At 37.8% G+C, this 19,287-nt stretch overlaps 1 protein-coding gene across 3 annotated transcripts; it reads right to left on the minus strand.

The window, feature by feature from the left end:
* Positions 1 to 218: 218 nt before the first annotated feature.
* LOC132170865 (uncharacterized) lies at positions 219 to 15,638 on the minus strand. Of its 3 annotated transcripts, none has more exons than XM_059581999.1 (14): positions 15,362 to 15,638; positions 14,904 to 15,056; positions 12,455 to 12,536; positions 12,228 to 12,331; positions 11,891 to 12,017; positions 11,716 to 11,810; positions 10,735 to 10,858; positions 3,922 to 4,002; positions 3,611 to 3,709; positions 3,327 to 3,512; positions 2,442 to 2,579; positions 2,285 to 2,341; positions 1,834 to 1,974; positions 219 to 582 (listed from the first exon to the last, which is right to left on the minus strand). In XM_059581999.1, the coding sequence occupies exons 2-14, from the start codon at positions 14,942 to 14,944 to the stop codon at positions 379 to 381; spliced, it is 1,479 nt and encodes a 492-aa protein (XP_059437982.1). In that variant the 5' UTR covers positions 14,945 to 15,056; positions 15,362 to 15,638; the 3' UTR covers positions 219 to 378. The 3 variants fall into 3 exon arrangements, with proteins under 3 accessions (XP_059437982.1, XP_059437980.1, XP_059437983.1); XM_059581997.1 differs by having other exon boundaries at positions 14,904 to 15,092; XM_059582000.1 differs by lacking the exons at positions 3,327 to 3,512; positions 3,611 to 3,709 and having other exon boundaries at positions 14,904 to 15,092; positions 15,362 to 15,637.
* Positions 15,639 to 19,287: the final 3,649 nt, after the last annotated feature.

Here is a 19,287-nt window from a genome sequence, read left to right on the forward strand (position 1 = left end):
TTCTATAATTAGACTCACATAGGTTAAAAGATGAACCAGTAAACGCAAATATGAATTGAACTCTGGATTAACCAAAATGATGCCCACTTTCCAGCTTCTTTTGACAATGAAAACCCCTAGTCCTAAGAAATCCTTTCCTATCCAACATCTAGAACATTTTCATGCTGCGTCAAAGTTTGCCAAACATGACTTATCAAAGAAATTGTGTGCAAGCGAGAGAAGAAATTTCCAAATAATGCACATCTCCACAAAACCAAATGTTTGATGAAATGGCAGTTAAGAAATCACAGAATCATTCATGCCTCAATGCCTTTCATCAAGAAATCAAAAGGATAACACCTGGGCTACAGTTACAAACACCATTTTATAGTACAGCAGTCACGAAGAGCAATGCCTTTGATGGTTTACCCGCTTCAGAAAGCAGAGACGTAGTCGTTTGCTAAGGGCCTCTAACTTTTCAAATTTCTCGCTTTTAGGCTTCTTTGGAACTATCATAGTCTTCTTCTTCTTTTCGTCTTTTGCTGAGTCTGAGGATTTCTGTTCCATGTTCCGAAGAGGTGTTCCAAACACCTCAAGAGTTCTCTAAAAAAAAAAAAAAGACAAGTTGCTTATTAACAAGAAGACAGACATACCACTATTTGAGCACATCTATTATACAGATAGAGCGGAGAGTGGAGTGGTACAATACTCCACGTGCAACATTTTCTCATCAGGAATTTTTTACACTAAAATGCTAAGTGGGATCCACTATTGACAGAGTCGTTACAAGGCTGTAGAATTCCTCCGTCTGTCATGTTAGTCGGCTGGTATCATGATGCTTGTGTTTCAAAATTGAAAAATATAGAAGACTATAGCGCAAACTTTAAAAAGTGACAATCAAACCTCAAAAAAACAAAAATGTTGTCCCCAAGGGGTAGCTCAATCGGTTGTGGACCACGCCTAATGAAGCAGAGGTCACTTATTCAAATCCCCCATTCCTCTGTGGACATGTCAAAAAAAAAAAAAAAAAGTGCTGCATAGTTTGAAGGGAAATGATTGACACTTTTTAAAGTTTGGGAGGTGTTTGCAAATATGGTGACAATTCAAGGGGATAAGTGTAGTTTCCCAAAAATAATAATCAATAAAAAGTGGGCAAAGAAGGTGCTAATTGTGTTCAAGCTCAAGTATAGTTCTCTTGTATAAACTCCACAAAGCTGGCTGTCTGAAGTAGTGCTTACTCAGCCCCTTTTTAACACTCTTAACTTAGCATGTCCACAGGTAGCAGTACCACCATGAGCTTTTATTCATATGATTGGACTACAAAACAGGATAGAACCATAATTATGGCATTTTTTTCTTTAATTTTCTCCCACCGGTCCATCTGATTTAGACCAACATTAAGGACAAAGCAGAGAATCTCTGCAACTATTCCTGGCCCAGACATTAATGAGGTCCGACGCATACTGCAACTGTACCCCTGTAATCTAGAATAAAGTATTAACCATTCCAGGAACCAACCTGATGGTTAACACTAATTAGGCTATGTTTGGCAAAGGAGTGGACTGGAACTGTAGCAAATTTGATTGAGAGGAATTTTGAGAGGAATTTTTTGGAATTTTGGGCCAGTCCAGTCCTTTGGCAAACGGTGCCTAGAGGTCTGGATATTACCCAGTCCATAATATGGCATCTGGCAAAACCTGTCCTTTGTCCCACAACCCAAATAAATTGTGCTGGAAATGCCTCAAGAGGATGAGACATGAAGTGGTATATCAGAAAAATAAGGAGCTCAGTTAAGGAAAATACATGCCAACACATGCATGAGAGAGAGAGAGAGAGAGAGAGAGAGAAAGAGACCTGATGGCAGTTATCAGCTGCTGCACAATCAGCAGAAGATTCTTCTTCATCACTGCCTCCTAAAGAAGAGCATCTTCCCCAACTTTCTCTATTTGAGCTTGTATATGAGCAACATTCTTCAATCTGGCCATTGGGCTTATCCTGTAAAAACATAACTGCAATGTTCTAATGAAAAATATATAGTGAAATGGGAAAGCTGACTACATTCGGACTCCCTGCATGTGTCATGTTTTGGGGTCCCAGCCATTGCTAGGTAAAGAAAAAGCCACACTGGGGGATGATCGAGTATCTTTACAAGAAATACATCAAATTTTAAGTGAAACTCAGCTTTAACTTCAGTTAGAGTACTAATTTTTCATTAAGCGTGACCCAATCAAACCAGAAAAAAGAGTTCACAAACCATGGAATAGATCAGACAACTTTCATGGATGGTACCCAAAAAAAAAATCACCTGTAAATATGACGTCTCAAGACTGTTAAGTGAATTATTTTCTTTAACCATTGACTCCTGCATTATGATAACATAAAGCATTTAACAAAATACTTTAATACGGAAAGAAGAAATGGCAAACGCAAAGGTCATAAAACCTACAAAAGAAGATACATACAACAGTAGTCACTGGTGCAATTTCAGAAAGAAGTTCACCCACAGACTTTGTGGTTGAAATGTTAGGAGGAGCAGAAGATGAACACCCAGCATCAGTACCAGCAGAATGAAGACCAGTGATTATCTCGTATAAGAGGCTCTAGAAAGACAAAAGGGGCACAGTGTATTAATCTCAATCTCTATGGCAGATTATCACAATGAAGAAAAAAAAAATCACAGGGCAAGCTACCATTGCATCATGATGACACTGGGGTTGAAACATATTTCAGACCCCAAATAGTGGCATTTTCTTTTCTTTTGCTAGACCCCTAAATAGTTGTTATGAGGAAATATCCATAGCAAGGCTATACTTGCATGAGGTATAATATGACCAATCAAAATACTATAAATTAATGGACGAGCAGACAATTCAAACACACAGAATATCAAATATGATTGAGAAGCCAGATTTTTTTTTGGATGAATGAGAAGCCAGATTGACACTAAAATAGTTTCATTTTTTATTGATCTAATCAGAATGATTACATGTAGTACTTTTTGTTCATTCTATATTAAACAGATATGGTCCTTGGATACTGTGTAATATGTAATTAGCACTCTAACCACAGCCCAAAAATGTGATTTCTTCTTCTTATACCAAAAAAAGATAAAAATAAAATTTAGAAAACCAGATCATTCAAAACTGAAATACTGTGAACAAGAAGCACTTCAGACTTTCAATAATGTTAGTATTGTGTATGCAAGTTTTTTCTGCTTCATCTCTATTCTCCCGTTCATGTCATCAATAAATTGTAGATAGAAACGACGACAATTGAATTTACAAGGATATTACTCTAAAAAAATTTCAAAAGGAGATAGAAAAAGGGGCATATATAGCGGAAATCACCTCATCCATGCCTGCACCAACCTTCAAATCCCCCAAATCATAATATTTCTCAAGCTTACTTGAATGAGCGGTAGAAATTTGAGGAGGGTGAAGGACATTGTAGAAGAAAATAGAAACAGAATCATAATAGAACTGTGGTCGCGAAGAGTTATGATCACCATCAAATTTTATAATATTTTTATCCCCCTACATGGAATCAGAGATATGGTAAAATGTTTCAGAAACGAGAGAATTGAAATTTTTTATTTCAATTAAAAAACAATATCTTTGGAATAAGATAATACCGCATAGGACTTAAAAATAAGGTCAGAGTGGTGGGGTTGAATGAATTTGTCATCACTAGCGTGTCCAAATAAAGCAGGAATATATGTTTTGGGTGCAACCTGCCAGTGGTAAAAAACATTAACACAATAAATAACTGGATTAAATTAGCTTGTGATTACATATTGTGCAGGGAAAGGGTATAAACCTCGGTATTCCAAGTTCACAATCAAAATTAGTGCACTAAAAAAACTCAATAAAAGGCCAAACTAAAATATTTAGCGAGGCTATCTCAAAAATTTCAACACAACAAAGTCCAAAAACGCAGAAGCACCTGTAAGCAATTAAGATCCATGATATCAAACTTTGCCCGCCTTTCAATTACCCGTCGCATATACTGTACTGCCATCTTGACCTGATTGGAGAGGGGGAAAAAATGTCCAACGTATAAACAAGATATAAAAACACCCCAAATCAACTTCTAAAAGCAGAAACCAAATATTGAGTCTAGCTATAGATATGCTTGCAAATAATGAGGTTAATAGGCACTCAGAGAAAACAAGTGAAAAGCAAAAAATTACAATGTAATACCTTCAGGCTTCATCCATAGAGGTAATTTGGAAAATGCTAAAACAGGATATGACTATCGACACAAATTAAGGAAGCAACAGTGTGACCCTTTCAAAGCAAAAACTCTAGACCAACATACATGGAGATGTGTGCATCCAGATGATTCCATAAATTTGAGAACTTAACGGCTCAAATACAAACTCATTGACGAATTCACTTATAAGTATAAACTATTGATATATTCATCCAATATAGATTTCTTGATGAATATCCCGATGTTTATTAATTTATTTATTTCTTAAAAAAAGGAAGTTCACAATGCATCTGAAGTTCAAAAAACAGCATGTAGCATTGAAAGTTTAATTAAGGTGTACTTCACTTACTAAAAAATATGAAACTTCTACCCCCTGTGTATAAATTTAACATCAATTCATACAAACTCATGTCTATGTTCATAAAAATCATTTTTTTATAAGTAATAACCAGTCTTATTAAAAGCGTAAGGCGCCCAAAGTACACAGGGAGTATACAAGGGATCACCTAACTAGAAAAAGAAAAGCAAACAAGGAAATCATCAAAGCTAATCGACAACGGGATACAAACGCTATAGTCCAAAGATACAAAGTGTGAAAACACGAGGATACAATGTCCTCCAATGACCTCTCTAAGTTCTCAAAGCACCTATTGTTTCTCTCCCTCCATAAACACCAAAAAAGGCAAGTAGGCATGATGTAGGACGATATTTACCTTTATTTTCGGTAAAAACGAAAATAAAGAAAATATCAAAAATAGTATCGGAGTAGCGCCGCTTGATCAGAATTTTATCCATTCTCAGACAATGGAAGTACAAAATGAAAGATTGTCACGATTCCCGCTGATTGTCAATTTTATTAGGACTTTATTTCCTTTCCTTAATAGGGTTATATTTGCTTTAATTATTTTCCTTTCCTTATTAGGATTAGGTTTACTATTGTTACTAGGATTATGTTTACTTTCCGACTAGGATTAGATTTACTTTCTCTACAAGTATTTCTCTTTTATAAATAGGCTTGCCTATTATGTAAAACTAGAACTCATTGAATTATAATCAAATCAGAGAATTCTCTCTCAAATACTCTGCAGAGTTTTATTTTTCTTTTAGCCTGCAGGCTTGTTTTATCTTTTGAGTAGAAGACGAAGACGCTTCTCCTTGCAGAATCAAAGACGCTGCTCTTTGATTAGTTACCTTAGTCTTCCGCTACGTCAGTTGGTATTAGAGCAGGCTTTTATACCGATCATGGCTAATCAGTGCAACGGTGACAAACTTTTCCAACAACGCTGCTTGTAGGAGATGGGCTCTTTCAAGAGCCAAATTCATGGGGTATCCGAGCCGGCATTATCCGGATTCGATGGCCAACTTATACTACAACAACTTTTATAACGACGCCGTTCGTGAGAGAGATGTTGTTTCGAGATCCGACTACCAGCAATACATCAAGCGATCAGAGACTCCTTGGAGAACCGAATTCCAAGAGCTCCGGCAAACGGTGCAGATGATGCAACAGGAGGTGCGCCAGTTGTGCTAGTCGTTTGAACGCAGGCAGATGCGTGCCCATTGGAATCACAGAGACACCCGGGAGTACCGGATGAATATCGATCTCCCTTCATTCGATGGTTATCTTCACATTGAAGATTACCTTGACTGGATAATGGAGGTAAAAAGATTCTTTGAGTACATGTGTATTCCGGAAGAAAAGAAGGTGAAGTTGGTGGCTTATAAGCTCAAAGGTGGAGCATCCGCTTGGTGGGAATGGTTGAAGCTCTCTCGATCCAAAGCAGGGAAAAGACCCGTGACATCTTGGCTAAAAAATGAAGCGGTTACTCAATGCCCGGTTCCTACCACCAGATGACTATGGGATCCGAAGGGAAGCTGTTTGGTATCCTTATGGTGATCGGTTCCGTGAGGATGACGTAAGCCACTTTTGTCATGTCCATAATCATCTTCATAACTCTCCAAATAGGCCCTTCACCTATGAAGAGAATTTTAATTATGGTGAAGAAGTTGTGGAAGATGTTAAGTTGGTTGAAGAAGTGGAGTTGCCGTCAAAGAAAACATATGTGCAGCCACCATCATTGATTCCAACGACTACATCAATGGAGGAACAGCTACCACCTCCTCCACCACAAGTGCAACCTCCTCCACCACAGATGCAACCTCTTCCACCACAGGTGCAACTCATCACGATCGCCACAAAAATTGGCGATCCTTTGGAAGATAATGGTGAAGTTGAAGATTCCGTCCATGAAGATATCGTTGGGGGAATTTTTATGGAAAAGGACAAAAAGGAGAAAACGTGTCTTGGTGAAATCTATGAAGATTTCTCCAAATATATTTCTGCGGAGGAGTTGCACGTGCCATGTCCCAAAGAAAACTTGGGGACGAGTTTTTCTCAAGTGGGGGTGTCTGATGTAGAACGATATTTACCTTTATTTTCGATAAAAACAAAAATAAAGAAAGTATCAAAAATAATATCGGAACAGCGCCGCTTGATCAAAATTTTATCCATTCTCAGACAATGGAAGTACAAAAGGAAAGATTGTCACGATTCCCGCTGATTATCAATTTTATTAGGACTTTATTTCCTTTCCTTAATAGGGTTAGATTTGCTTTAATTATTTTCCTTTCCTTGTTAGGATTAGGTTTACTATTGTTACTAGGATTACGTTTACTTTCCTACTAGGATTAGATTTACTTTCTTTATTAGGATTAAATTTACTTTCTCTACTAGAAGTAGGTTTACTTTCTATACAAGTATTTCTCTTCTATATATAGGCTTGCTTATTATGTAAAACTAGAACTCATTGAATTATAATCAAATCAGAGAATTCTCTCTCAAATACTTTGCGGAGTTTTATTTTTCTCTTAGCCTGCGGGCTTGTTTTATCTTTTGAGTAGAAGACGAAGACGCTTCTCCTTGCAGAATCAAATATGCAGCTCTTTGATTAGTTACCTTAGTCTTCCGCTACGTCAAGGCACCATCTTCCAAATTGAGGCACTCCCCCTCCTTCCAAAAGACCACCAATAGGCGAACAACTCGTACACCCGTCTAAGCATCACCCAAGACATCCCAAAAACAACCAAAAAAGGCACTCCACAAAGCAGAAGTAACCTCACAATGAAGAAGAAGATGGTCCACCGTCTCCTCACTTCTCTTACACATGCAACATCTATTCGTCACAATAACGTGCCTTTTCCTTAGATTGTCTAAGGTCAGAATTTTGTTTAGATCCGCCAACCATGCAAAGAAAATCGCCCTCGGAGGAGCATGCGTCCGCCACACTCTTCCAAGGGCATCTCCTTCCTTCTGTGCAAGCTAAGGAGTAAAAGAGGGACTTGACCTTGCAAATGCCTGTTTTTGAAGAGCTCTACCATAATCTATCTTCACACTCTTGTCTCACTCTAGTTGAATGCAACACCTGGAAAAATGAGGCAAAGACTTCCACCTTCCAATCATGAGCCTCTCTAGAAAAACTCACATTCTACTGATTGGAACCACTCAATGCCTCCAAATTAGCCGTAACCGAGGCATCCTTCGTGCAAGCAATGCCAAATAACTCTGGAAAAGCTACCTTGAGAACTGTATCTCCACACCACAAATCTTGCCAAAAGCTAATCCAAGTCCCATCCCCCACCACAAGTCTCGTAAAGCCTTTGAGAGTATTCCACCCTTTCCTAATATTCTTCCACAACCCCACCCCAAAAGCTCCTCTAGGCTCCAAAGAACACCACCCACCCCATAAGCTTCCGAACTTTGAGTCTACCACAACTCTCCACCAAGCATCTCTCTCTGTCCCATAGCGCCACAACCATTTTCCTAGAAGAGCGCGATTAAACACCTTTAAGTCTCTAATACCCAGCCCTCCCTCCTTGATCAGAGTGCAAACCTTCAACCATTTCACCAAATGATACTTGAACTCTTCACCTATCCCGCCCCATAAAAAATTGCGTTGTAACTTCTCAATGTGCTTAGCAACACTCACCGGGATAGGAAAAAGAGACAAGTTATAAGTGGGAAAATTAGCAAGGGTGCCTTGCGAACCGTATCTCCACATCACAAATCATGCCAAAAGCTAATCCGAGTCCCATCCCCCACCACAAGTCTCGTAAAGCCTTTAAGAGTATCCCACCCTTTCCTGATATTCTTCCACAACTGCACCCCAAAAGCTCCTCTAGGCTCCAAAAAACACCACCCACCCCATAAGCTTCCGAACTTCGAGTCTACCACAACTCTCCATCCCATAGCACCACAACCATTTCCCTAGAAGAGCGCAATTAAACACCTTTAAATCTCTAATACCCAGCCCTCCCTCCTGGATCGAAGTGCAAACCTTCGACCATTTTACCAAATAATACTTGAACTCTTCACCTATCCCGCCCCATAAAAAATTGCGTCGTAACTTCTCAATGTGCTTAGCAACACTCACCAGGATAGGAAAAAGAGACAAGTAATAAGTGGGCAAATTAGCAAGGGTGCTCTTGATAAGGGTGACCCTAGCGCCCTTTGACAAATACAACATTTTCCACCTGGCCAACCGATGCTTTAATTTCTCGATAACACCATCCCAAATATGCTTGGCCTTATAAGAGGCCCCCAACGAAAGACCAAGGTACTTTACTGGCCAAGTAGCAACCCCACATCCTAAAATACCGGCTAACATTCCCATTTGATCCACATTCCCCACCGGAATTAATATCAACTTAGCCAAGTTAACCTTCAAATCGGAAGCCGCTTCAAATGGCAAAAACACAGTCCGCAAATAACGTATCTGGCAGGGCATAGCATTGCAAAAAATCAATGTGTCATCAGCAAACAGAAGATGAGAGAAAGTAGTATTACCGACATTGAAACCTTCTAACAACCCCCCATGAACCGCCGCCAAAATCATCCAGCTCAAAGTCACCGTCACAAAAACAAACAACAAAGGAGAAAAGGGGTCCCCTTGTCTTAGGCCCCTGGAACTACTAAAGAACCCATTACGAGAACCATTGACTAGAATCAAGAACCGCACCGAAGAGATGCAATGTTCTATCCATGAGCACCAAGTCCCCCCAAATCCACACCACCTCAACAAGTACAACAAAAAATCCCAGTTCACATGATCATAAGTTTTTTCTAGATCCATTTTGCAGATGACCCCTGGCTTCCCCGATCTCAACCTACTATCAAGACATTCATTAGAAATCAAAATAGGGTCAAGAATTTGCCTACCTTTGATGAAAGCACTTTGTGACTTGGAGATTATCTTATCCAAAACTGTCTTCATCTATTTGCTAAAACCTTAGCAATGATTTTGTAGATACCCCCCACAAGGCTGATCGGGCGGAAGTCTTTGAGATCGATAGCACTAGGAATCTTCGGAATGCCTCCTGGGCATGAGGATAAACTGCTTAGCCCGTCAGGGGTGAAAGCTCCTGGATTACCTGGTAACTGGTTCTGGCGGGTGGGGTCAGTTACCCATAGGAGTTTGATTAATGGTGAGGATTGTTGTACAGTATGCGTTTGCGACGTGCAATTAATTTGAGTAAAGTTCTCCTACGTTATCAAAAAAAAAAATGGAATCTTCTGAATAAGCGAAATGAAAGTAGCATTAAGGCTCTTTTCAAACATCCCTAAACACCTTCATAATATCCTCCCTTAGAACCTCCCAGCAATCTTGGAAGAAAGCCAAAGAAAACCCATCGGGGCCCGGCGCCTTATTTTCAAAATCATAAGTTCTAAAATACTTTTGAGTCATTCGTGCTAGATTTATGATTTGTTATAATTGGGAAAATTTTAACAGTGGGGAAACATTAAAACTAACGGCATAGTTTTAAGGTTTGATTGCATTAAATTCAAAGTTTAGGGGAACAATGCCAATGAACATATAGAGTGAGAGAGTCACCAACTCATCTAAAAGTCTAGACACAACTATAATGTAAAACAATTCTACACATAATACAACTACTCCGAGTAGGTTTCCACAAACTAACTGGGATGTACTCCTAACTACCATGGTACACCAACCCACTCATCACCATACTTCAAACAACTACTTTCATTTGGTGAATATCCTTCCACTGAACCCTTGAGCACTTTGCTTCTGTACTTGGGTTGTCCCTTCCCTTTCTTTTTCTATTGATGAAGTATAATTAAATAAAAAGAGTAAAAAGCAAAAACCTTAAACCTCCTTATGTCCCAATCCTTCTCTTTTAAGATGACAACTATCGTCCAACTTCACCAAATGATTCTTGAGCTCTTCTCCAAAACCTGCCCAAATCAGATCTCTTGAAAGCTCAACCACTAGGCAGGTTGGAATAAGATTGTTGATCTATTGTTCTTGATTAGACTTGATTAGAGGCAAATAATTGCTCGTAATTGTAGAATATCAGCTAATTGAGTAATAGCTACAACTAAATATCAACTTAAAACTTTTGCTGTAGCCGCTACCAGCATATTCTGCGGGCAAAAGAAAGGTCATAACCTGTAAAAAGTATGATGTATGCCACAAGTACACACAAGCACGCACATGCGCAGATAGACAAAGAGAGAGATTTTACAGTGAATTTAGGGAGCCGAATTTTATATACATCCACAAGTTCCATCATTAGATCATACAAGCTTGAGAATGCACTATCCAACACCATTCCAGCTATAGAGGGGTCCCCTGCTCCATAAAGAAGGCTGCATTACATTATAGGAAAAGCTGATAGTTAAACCGTGCCAGAAGTTTTTGTAAAACTTATATAAAATTCATTCTTTAGTATCTCATAACTCTTCCAGAAAAAACAAAAAAAAATCCAAAGCATCTCATACCATCAGAGACTGATAAGCATTTTCAACAAAGATAGTAAGCCGAGAAAACCTAGGCCATGTTTGGTCAAGTGTATGGAAAGTCATCTCTCTTTCCAAATACAAAAACACACTTTTTAAAAAATAGTTACCAAACGAAATACTTTTCAAAGAAGAAAAAAAAAAAAAAAAACTTTTCAAGAAAGCGAACAACACTTTTTAGAAAATTTCCCACACCTTCCTATAGGAATATTTTGAGAAACGCAGCTTATTTTTTTAGATGTGGAAGCTGCCCTGATGCTTATTAAAATTTAGAAAGGAAATAGAGAGGTGGCGACGTGGCCATCCCTAACAGAATAGAGGAGTGGCTGTGCAGCACCCCTAACTTCTTTTTTGAGTGGTCATTCCTAATTTTTTTGCGTTTTTGGTTTCGTTTCTTTATGTTTACAAAACCTATCTCATATTTTTTGCTTTTCAAAAACATTAAATCACACTTTTCAAAAAGTTTACCAAAGAATTTATTTTGAGGACCCCACAACACCTTTCAAATGTGGCCCCCACCCAAAAAACTTTTAACTTTTTGTTATCTCTTAAAAAACTCTTTTCAAAATACAATACAAAAACACACTTTTTAAAAAATTTACCAAACATGCACCTAACGACTGCAAAGACTCTTAACTCTTGAAAAAGCAGAAAACCTTATAATCTACAAGAAGCTAACTCATAATAAGCTGGGAAAAGACAAACACCTAGTGACTGCACCCATAGATCTTCCCCATAGACCTATCCGCGATATTTGTTTGTTACTTCTCAAATATGACACCACAACCTTCAGGTCATCTCTCTGACACATGAAACAAATTTATGAGCTTTATAATACAGGAACTCAAGTAAACTATACATAACAATAAAGAGGCAACATACCTCATGCCAACCAAGGCTGACATAGTCACCATCAGATAAGCCTGAACCCGAAAAATCAAGAGTAAAAACAGTTATATATGATGGAAGAAGAATTACGGCAGCCTCATTTGCATCTGCCCTACATCCACTGCATCATAGCCCACATGAGTGAAATCAGTAATTTTTTACCTCTTAGTATCTGAAGCACTTTTCAATCAACAAAAATTCTTCCAGATACTGAATGGACAATACAAATCAGAATTTGCCACTAAATATTTTCCAGAAAGTAGAAAAGGCTTATTATTTTAATATTCAACCACCCATATTTAAAACCACAGTTCACATAATGATTCTATACCTGTTTCCGTGGCAGTATATAACACAAGGAAGAGGGGTATCTTCAGGGAGTGGTGAAGGTAGATAATGACTGCACAGCAATGTATGGCCCCTTGCATTCCTAAGCTGCAAATATTGAGCAAAAGGCAATCTAGCAGGGTCAGAACCCATCATAAAAAATGACATTGCTGCAAACTAGTGAAGGAAATTATAAACTGCAACTTTCCGGTAACTGATGTCCATACTTGCCTCCAAGTCTTCTCGTTTGTATGTTCTTCCTGCGAGAGTGAAGTCCCTTTCCCAAAGATACTGATCTGGGTTGTACTCTGCCCTGTATATCCAAGCATTTTAGATACAAAGAGAATTAGTGTCTATAGAAAGATCAATAATTTGAGCAGGAATTGCAATATTCAGCATAACATGACATCATAAGTTAAAAAGTTGGCTATATTCATTAAAAATAAAAAAATATAAACAGTAGGCTATGCTTATAAAAAGCAATTTGTTCCATTATGATTGTAAAAAATCATTACTTTAGACTACAAATAGCATGGACACCCCAAACTAAGACAAGTTAGACATGGGTAGAGTCTAAAGCCTGCAGAAATCTATGACAACCTCAGTAAAGCCAAAGAAAAGCTGCATCTTCAAGTACGTCTACAAGTTTTCAGGGGCCCTTAATTTCCTTTTCTTTGTCCATGAGAAAAACTGTCAGGGAAAACAAACTCAAAAAACAATAAATAACATTTCATGTACCCGATTGCAGTAACTATCTCAAATAGTTCCTAATACAAAACATAGGACATATTAGGGAAATCCGGCCTGTGTGCTTGTGGTGGGCTTTAGAAAAAGAGAAGTTGTGAACTTGGGGTTTGTTTGAGAGGGAAGGAATTTAGGCTTGGATTTGAATTACAATTTGACAAATGTCTGAATTTTGGCGGCTGAAACAGAGGATGACAGGTTGTAGAAATTCTGGGCAGCAGCAACATTAAGTATTTTATGGTTGGTTTGATGGGTTATTTGGTGGCTAACAGGTAGGAAACATATATGGGGTTCTAGGATGTTGATAGGTAATGAAAAGCGCATGATTTGGGATAGCAAAGAAGGAAGAAAAGAGAGAATTTTACGCCATTCAAGCTTGTAACAGCTCTGTTCTTATAACAGCTGTTAATGAAGGAAAATATGGAAAGAGAAGAGAGAAATGAATTGAATACTAAAATAGGTATTTCGAGGGATACCTAAACCTCTTGAGTATTCAAGGACTCCTCGTCCAGTTTACAAAGTAAACACCATAAAACTTCTCATAATCTCCCTTTCCTAATGGACTTATTTATAACAGTCCAATTACACTTGGCCCAAAACGGTTACAACCCCTCAGCCTTTATGAATCAGTTATGACAGCCTATACAACCAACCCACTCTGTCATTATCTTCTAGAAGCCCACCCAGCTAGCTCCCAATTATTACAACTCAAGGATCCGAAAGGCCCACTAGCCAACTAAGGCCAAAATCCCACTTATCTAATATGCTTGTCACAAGGGCAGTGTGAAGAGTGACGTGAACAATCATAGTGCCCCATAGAAACTTTAAATGATGGTATTTTATGAACTCATAAGTATCTTATCCTATTAGTATTTTTGAATGCTCCAATTTTCTACTATGGCCTCACAGAATATACTATTTTATTCCTGCACTTACTACTTTCTAGGAGAAATTGTGTTCATAAGTTCAAAAAAAAAGAAATTGTGTTCACAATTCATTTTCCTTTTTAATTTCGCCAATATAGCACTTGAAAACCATTTCCTTTCCTACTATATTCATTTATCGCTAAATGAATTTATTAAAGCCTACCAATTACCCGTTGGCATATGATGCCATGTGGTAGATACTAAAACATTTTGGCTCATAAAAATGACAAGAGTCTGAAAAGGCATTTGATAACACTAATCAATGAGGTGCTCACTCAACCCATCGGGTTGCGGCTACGGACCTTTTATCCTTAACTTCAAAAAAAGTTTGTTTACTTTACTAACTCTTTATTATTGATGAAACAATTTGTTTACTTTATTAACTCTTTGTTACTGATGAAGCAAATCCTTTTACAATCATTCATGCCTTATAATTTTAAGTACGAAGTCTTTTTTTTTTTTCTAGAAAACAATCAATTAAAACACAATTAATACAAAATAGACAGAATGTTAATTGCAAAATGGTTAGAGAAGGTAATTTGAGATAAACGGAATAGAGGATAATGAAAGGTTACTTGACATTCTGAGTGAGTTTTTTTTTTTTACATGTCCACACAAGGGAAGGGAGGGGAGATTCGAACTAGTGACCTCCGCTTCATTAGGCGTGGTCCACAGCCTACCGGGGACACATTCTGAGTGAGTTATGAAGACGTAGAGTTTATCTAAATTTTCTGTGAAAAGTAGAAAGAATGAGAAGCCTCTAGCAAGCACGGGTTTGAATTAAAAGGGGAGAATGGAAGAGCTCTTAGCATGCACTAGTTAGGGGCTGAGGGGGTATTAAATCAGACTAAAAGTTAGTATCAATGGTTAAAAAAGAGCAGCATTGCAGTATAAGCCCCACAAACAAATAGTGCGAATTATGTGTAAAAGAAAAGAATAATTTCAAGGACCAGGATTAACAGCAAAGACCACCTGAAAAGTGAAACACTAGGAAAGCAGATAAAAATTACCTGGGAGGACGAATGACAAAGTTGATAAATTGATCAATCATCTTGCTCCTAAACGTCCCTCATGAGAATACAACTTCGTTTATTGGGCCGTGCAATTTCGATTGCTTGGGGGCAGGCATGCTTGGTACACGGTTGGGTTACTTGAGCTGAAATCTGCTCTTTGTCATGGCAAAAATAGGAGAAAAAAAACTGTTCAAAGCATTGTTAGATCCAATGCTGGAAGCGCAGCTGGAAACTCAAGAAAAATCAAATTTTGTTAAAGAAGAAGACTGCGTAAAGAAAAAGATGAAAAATCAAAACCCAAGTCAAGGGAGCCCCGTCCCTTCACCATTTTCAGATCTCAAACCCAAAATCCAGTTATATTTTATGTAACCTAGGAGCCAAAGTTTCAGTGCATTGTCTCTTTATAAATTCTCGTACCCAGAAAAGGAAGAAGAAAAAAGGAAAAGGGGAATTACCGGGAATGTATGAGGAAAAAAGAAGTGCTTAATTCCCAGCCCGAGGCCGTGACCAAAAAAAGCAACTTTCTTTGGTCTGCGAAGAGCCAAAAGCTGTCGACAAAATAAACTGTAAGGGGAAAATAGAAAGAAAAAAATACGTCTTTCTTCCTTTTTTTCTCTACTGGGTAGGGGGTCAGGAAATTGGAAACGGAAGAAGGACGCGTATGGGCGATGCGACAGAGAGTCAGAGAGTACACAGCTAAGACGGCCTTCCCTTGCCTTACCCCCTCTTTTTCTTTTTTCTTTTTTTTTCCTCTTTAAATTCTTTTTCCCTTTACCCACCACAACAAAATCCCAAGAGAAAAAGACAATCAAATGAGAAAGCCAATTCCATTCGTCAAGTAGAATATTTGTTTTTTTGGAGTACTCTTTTACAGTGTGTTGGAAATTTTCTTTTTAGACTATTTCTTCTTTCCTTTTTAATCACCTAAAGAAGTACCTTCATTAATCAAGTATAAAACTTAGATGATTCCAGAAAATAAGTTTGATGGATTCTTAATTATGTGTAAGTGTAATGCCATTGCTCATCCTATAATAATAATTCTAGGAGTTTTTCTTTTGTCTTCTTCTAAAAGTGACGTGACTTTAATATTAAAAGTCACATAATTTTTTGAAGAACACAAAATAAGCTTCTAATACTACTTATAATCTTAAGTCTCGCAAAACTTCTATCTATCTACAAACAATAGTATTGCTCATCTTGTGATCAAACTTCTTATTTACAAAATGAAAGAATTTTTTTTCATTGCTTCAATTAGACTCCTTTTGGAATTACCAAGATTATACTTCTTGGGTTGGGTTTCCCTCTTACGTGGATGATGTCCCAAACTTGTGTAGCCCATATATGTTTTTATTAAAGCCATATGGAGAGGCCCATTTGGGATAGGGTTTGCTAAACCTAATATCATTTATTGTTGCAAAGAGAGAATAATAAGAAAAAGAAAAAAGATATAAGCAGCCGCTAGAGAAAGAGAGTGAAAGAGCTTCAAAAATCAGAATATGGAAATTTTGTCTAGCCTTGATCAACAGCTGCGATCGACAAGCGTTTGTGCTCCAATTGAGCTGAAACTTTGCAAGGATGTTCATGACACGTGACTGTTATTGTGATTGGTGGAGATTGGATTCCGAGCATCCTATATTGGTTTTTGAGCCCGTGAACAGTAGTCTCTGTTTTTGGTGAGATCCTTCTTTAATTCTTGTAGAAGTTGATTTGTGCCAATGAATTGTATTTCTTGAAGATAGTTGCTGATCGTATGCCTCTAGTTGAGACTAGAGAAGACTCATGTATTCCCGTTATTGTTCATAGTGGAATTATTTGGGTGGAATACGGTTCCGTAGTTTTTTTCTTTTTCACACCGAGAAGGTTTTTCCACGTAGAAAATCGTGTGTCTTGTGCTTGTGGTGTTTGGATATATATTTTTCGCATATATATTGCTCTATTTTATAGTTTCCTGTAGATTCACACAAAAATGGAGTTTTGTGTATTGTTGTTTCTCCAAACAAAGTGGTATCAGAGCGAGGTGCGATCGAGCACCCTTAAGTGGTTATTATTCTGTTAAGTATCTTGTGTTGAACTATGGAGGCTAATCTAAGTAGAATTGTGTCTTTGAATAGTTCAAATTATCATATATGGAAAGGTAAAATGGAAGACCTACTTTATATGAAGCAATTTCATTTATCTGTGTTTGTTGCTGAGAAGCCAGACAGTAAATCTGATGAAGAATGGACTTTGATGCATAGACAAGTTTGTAGATATCTTAGGCAGTGGGTAGATGATAATGTTTTGAATTATATTGATGGTGAGACACATGCACGCATACTTTGGAAAAAACTTGAGGAGTTGTATGCCCGTAAGACCGGAAATAATAAAATGTTTTTGATGAAGCAATTGATGTATTTGAGATACCAAGATGGAATTCCCTTAATAGATTACTTTAACACTTTCCAAGGAATTATTAATTAGCTGACTGGGATAGGTATCAAGTTTGATGATGAGGTTCAGGGGTTGTGTTTACTTGGTACATTGTCGGACTCTTGGGAGACATTTAGAATATCATTATTTAACTCAGCTTCAAATGGTGTAATCAATATAGACCTAGCTAAAAGTATTGTATTGAATGAAGAGATGAGAAGAAAATCATAGGGATCCTCTTCACAGTCAAAGGTTTTGGTTACAGAAAGAAGGGGGAAAAGTAAGAGTAAAGGTCCGAAGAATAGAGATAAATACAGAAATAGGTCAAACCGGTTTGCTAATGTTAAGTGTCATCACTGTGGCATGAAAGGGCACATCATGAAGCATTGCAGAAAATTGAAGAGAGGGAACAAAGAGAAAGGGAAGGAGACAAAGAATGACGATGGCAAGAATGATGTCATTAATTTTGCATGCCATGAGACCAGCTGGGTGATTGATAATGGCGCCTCAACTCATGTTACATCTCGACAGGATTTATAAATGTCCTATACAGCCGGTGACTTTGGGACAGTGAAGATGGGCAATGATGGCTTGGCCAAAATCATTGGTATTAGAGATGTGTGCTTGGAGATGAGTAATGGCATGAGGTTAGTTCTTAGAGATGTGAAGCATATTCCTGACATCCGTTTGAACTTGATTTCTGTAGGTAAATTTGATGATGATGGGTGTTGCAGCACCTTTCGTAATGGTCAGTGGAAGCTCACTAGGGGTGCCATGGTTGTTGCTCGAGCCCAGAAGTTTTCTACTTTGTACATGCTGTAGGCAAAACTCTCTAAAGACATTATTAATGCAATGGATGATGAGTCTTCAGTAGAGTTGTGGCATAAGAGACTTGCCCACATGAGTGAGAAAGGCTTGACAATTTTGGCCAAGAAGAATCTTCTATCTAGGAAGAAGAGTGCATCTTTGAAAAAATGCACACATTGTTTGGCAGGGAAGCAAAACAGAGTCTCCTTCAAGAGTTCCCCTTCCACAAGAAAGCCAGGTATACTTGATCTTGGTCATTTAGATGTGTGTGGCCCTATGAAGACTAGAACACTTGGTGGTTGTCTTTACCTTGTGACCTTCATAGATGATCATTCAAGGAAGTTGTGGGTATATGCCTTGAAAAGAAAAGATCAGGTATTGGGTGTGTTTAAGCAGTTTCAGGCGTTAGCTGAGAGACAAACTAGGAAGAAGCTGAGGTGCATCAGAACAGATAATGGGGGAGAATATTTGGGTCCTTTTGATCAATATTGCATGCAACAGGGTATTCGGCATCAAAGGACACCTCCAAAGACTCCTCAGTTGAATGGCTTAGCTAAAATGATGAACAAAACACTAGTTGAGAGAGTGAGGTGCTTGCTGTGACAAGCACAGTTGCCAAACTCCTTTTGGGGGGAGGCTTTGAGTACATCAATACTTGTTCTTAATCCCACACCATGTATTCCTCTTCAATTTGATGTACCAGACAGGGTTTGGGCTGGTATAGATGTTTCTTATGATAATTTGTGCGTCTTTGGATGTAAGGCATTTGTGCATATTCCCAAAGATGAGAGATCTAAACAAGATATGAAGACCTGACAATGTATCTTCTTAGGCTATGGTTGTAACGACCTCGATTTTAAAAAGTCTCATATAAACAATATTAAATAGATTAAAAGAATAAATGAATAAATTAGATCAATGATATATGGATTAATGATATTGAATAACTATTTAGTGTTACAAGTATATTACATTGATTTTTGACATCTTTTGTATATCCATTCAATTCTAAAATTTAGCTTCACTAATATGTTTATGAGCATAATTAAACACAATCTAGTAAATAAATTATTTATATTGGTGTTTAGTGAAGTTAGAAATTAATTTGAAGCTTTGTAGTTTTTGGCCTAAAAAGCAGTGTCTTAATTTTCATACTGTCTAAATG

This window comes from Corylus avellana, chromosome ca2, assembly GCF_901000735.1.
Source record: "Corylus avellana chromosome ca2, CavTom2PMs-1.0".
NCBI lineage: Eukaryota > Viridiplantae > Streptophyta > Magnoliopsida > Fagales > Betulaceae > Corylus > Corylus avellana.

Coding starts and splice junctions, on each gene's coding strand:
- LOC132170865 (XM_059581999.1), bottom strand. CDS start 14,944: ATGATTGATCAATTTATCAACTTTGTCATTCGTCCTCCCAG. Junction 3,513..3,610: donor TTATTTTTAAGTCCTATGCG/GTATTATCTTAT, acceptor GATTCCATGTAG/GGGGATAAAAATATTATAAA. Junction 583..1,833: donor CAGCTGATAACTGCCATCAG/GTCTCTTTCTCT, acceptor TTTTTTTTTTAG/AGAACTCTTGAGGTGTTTGG.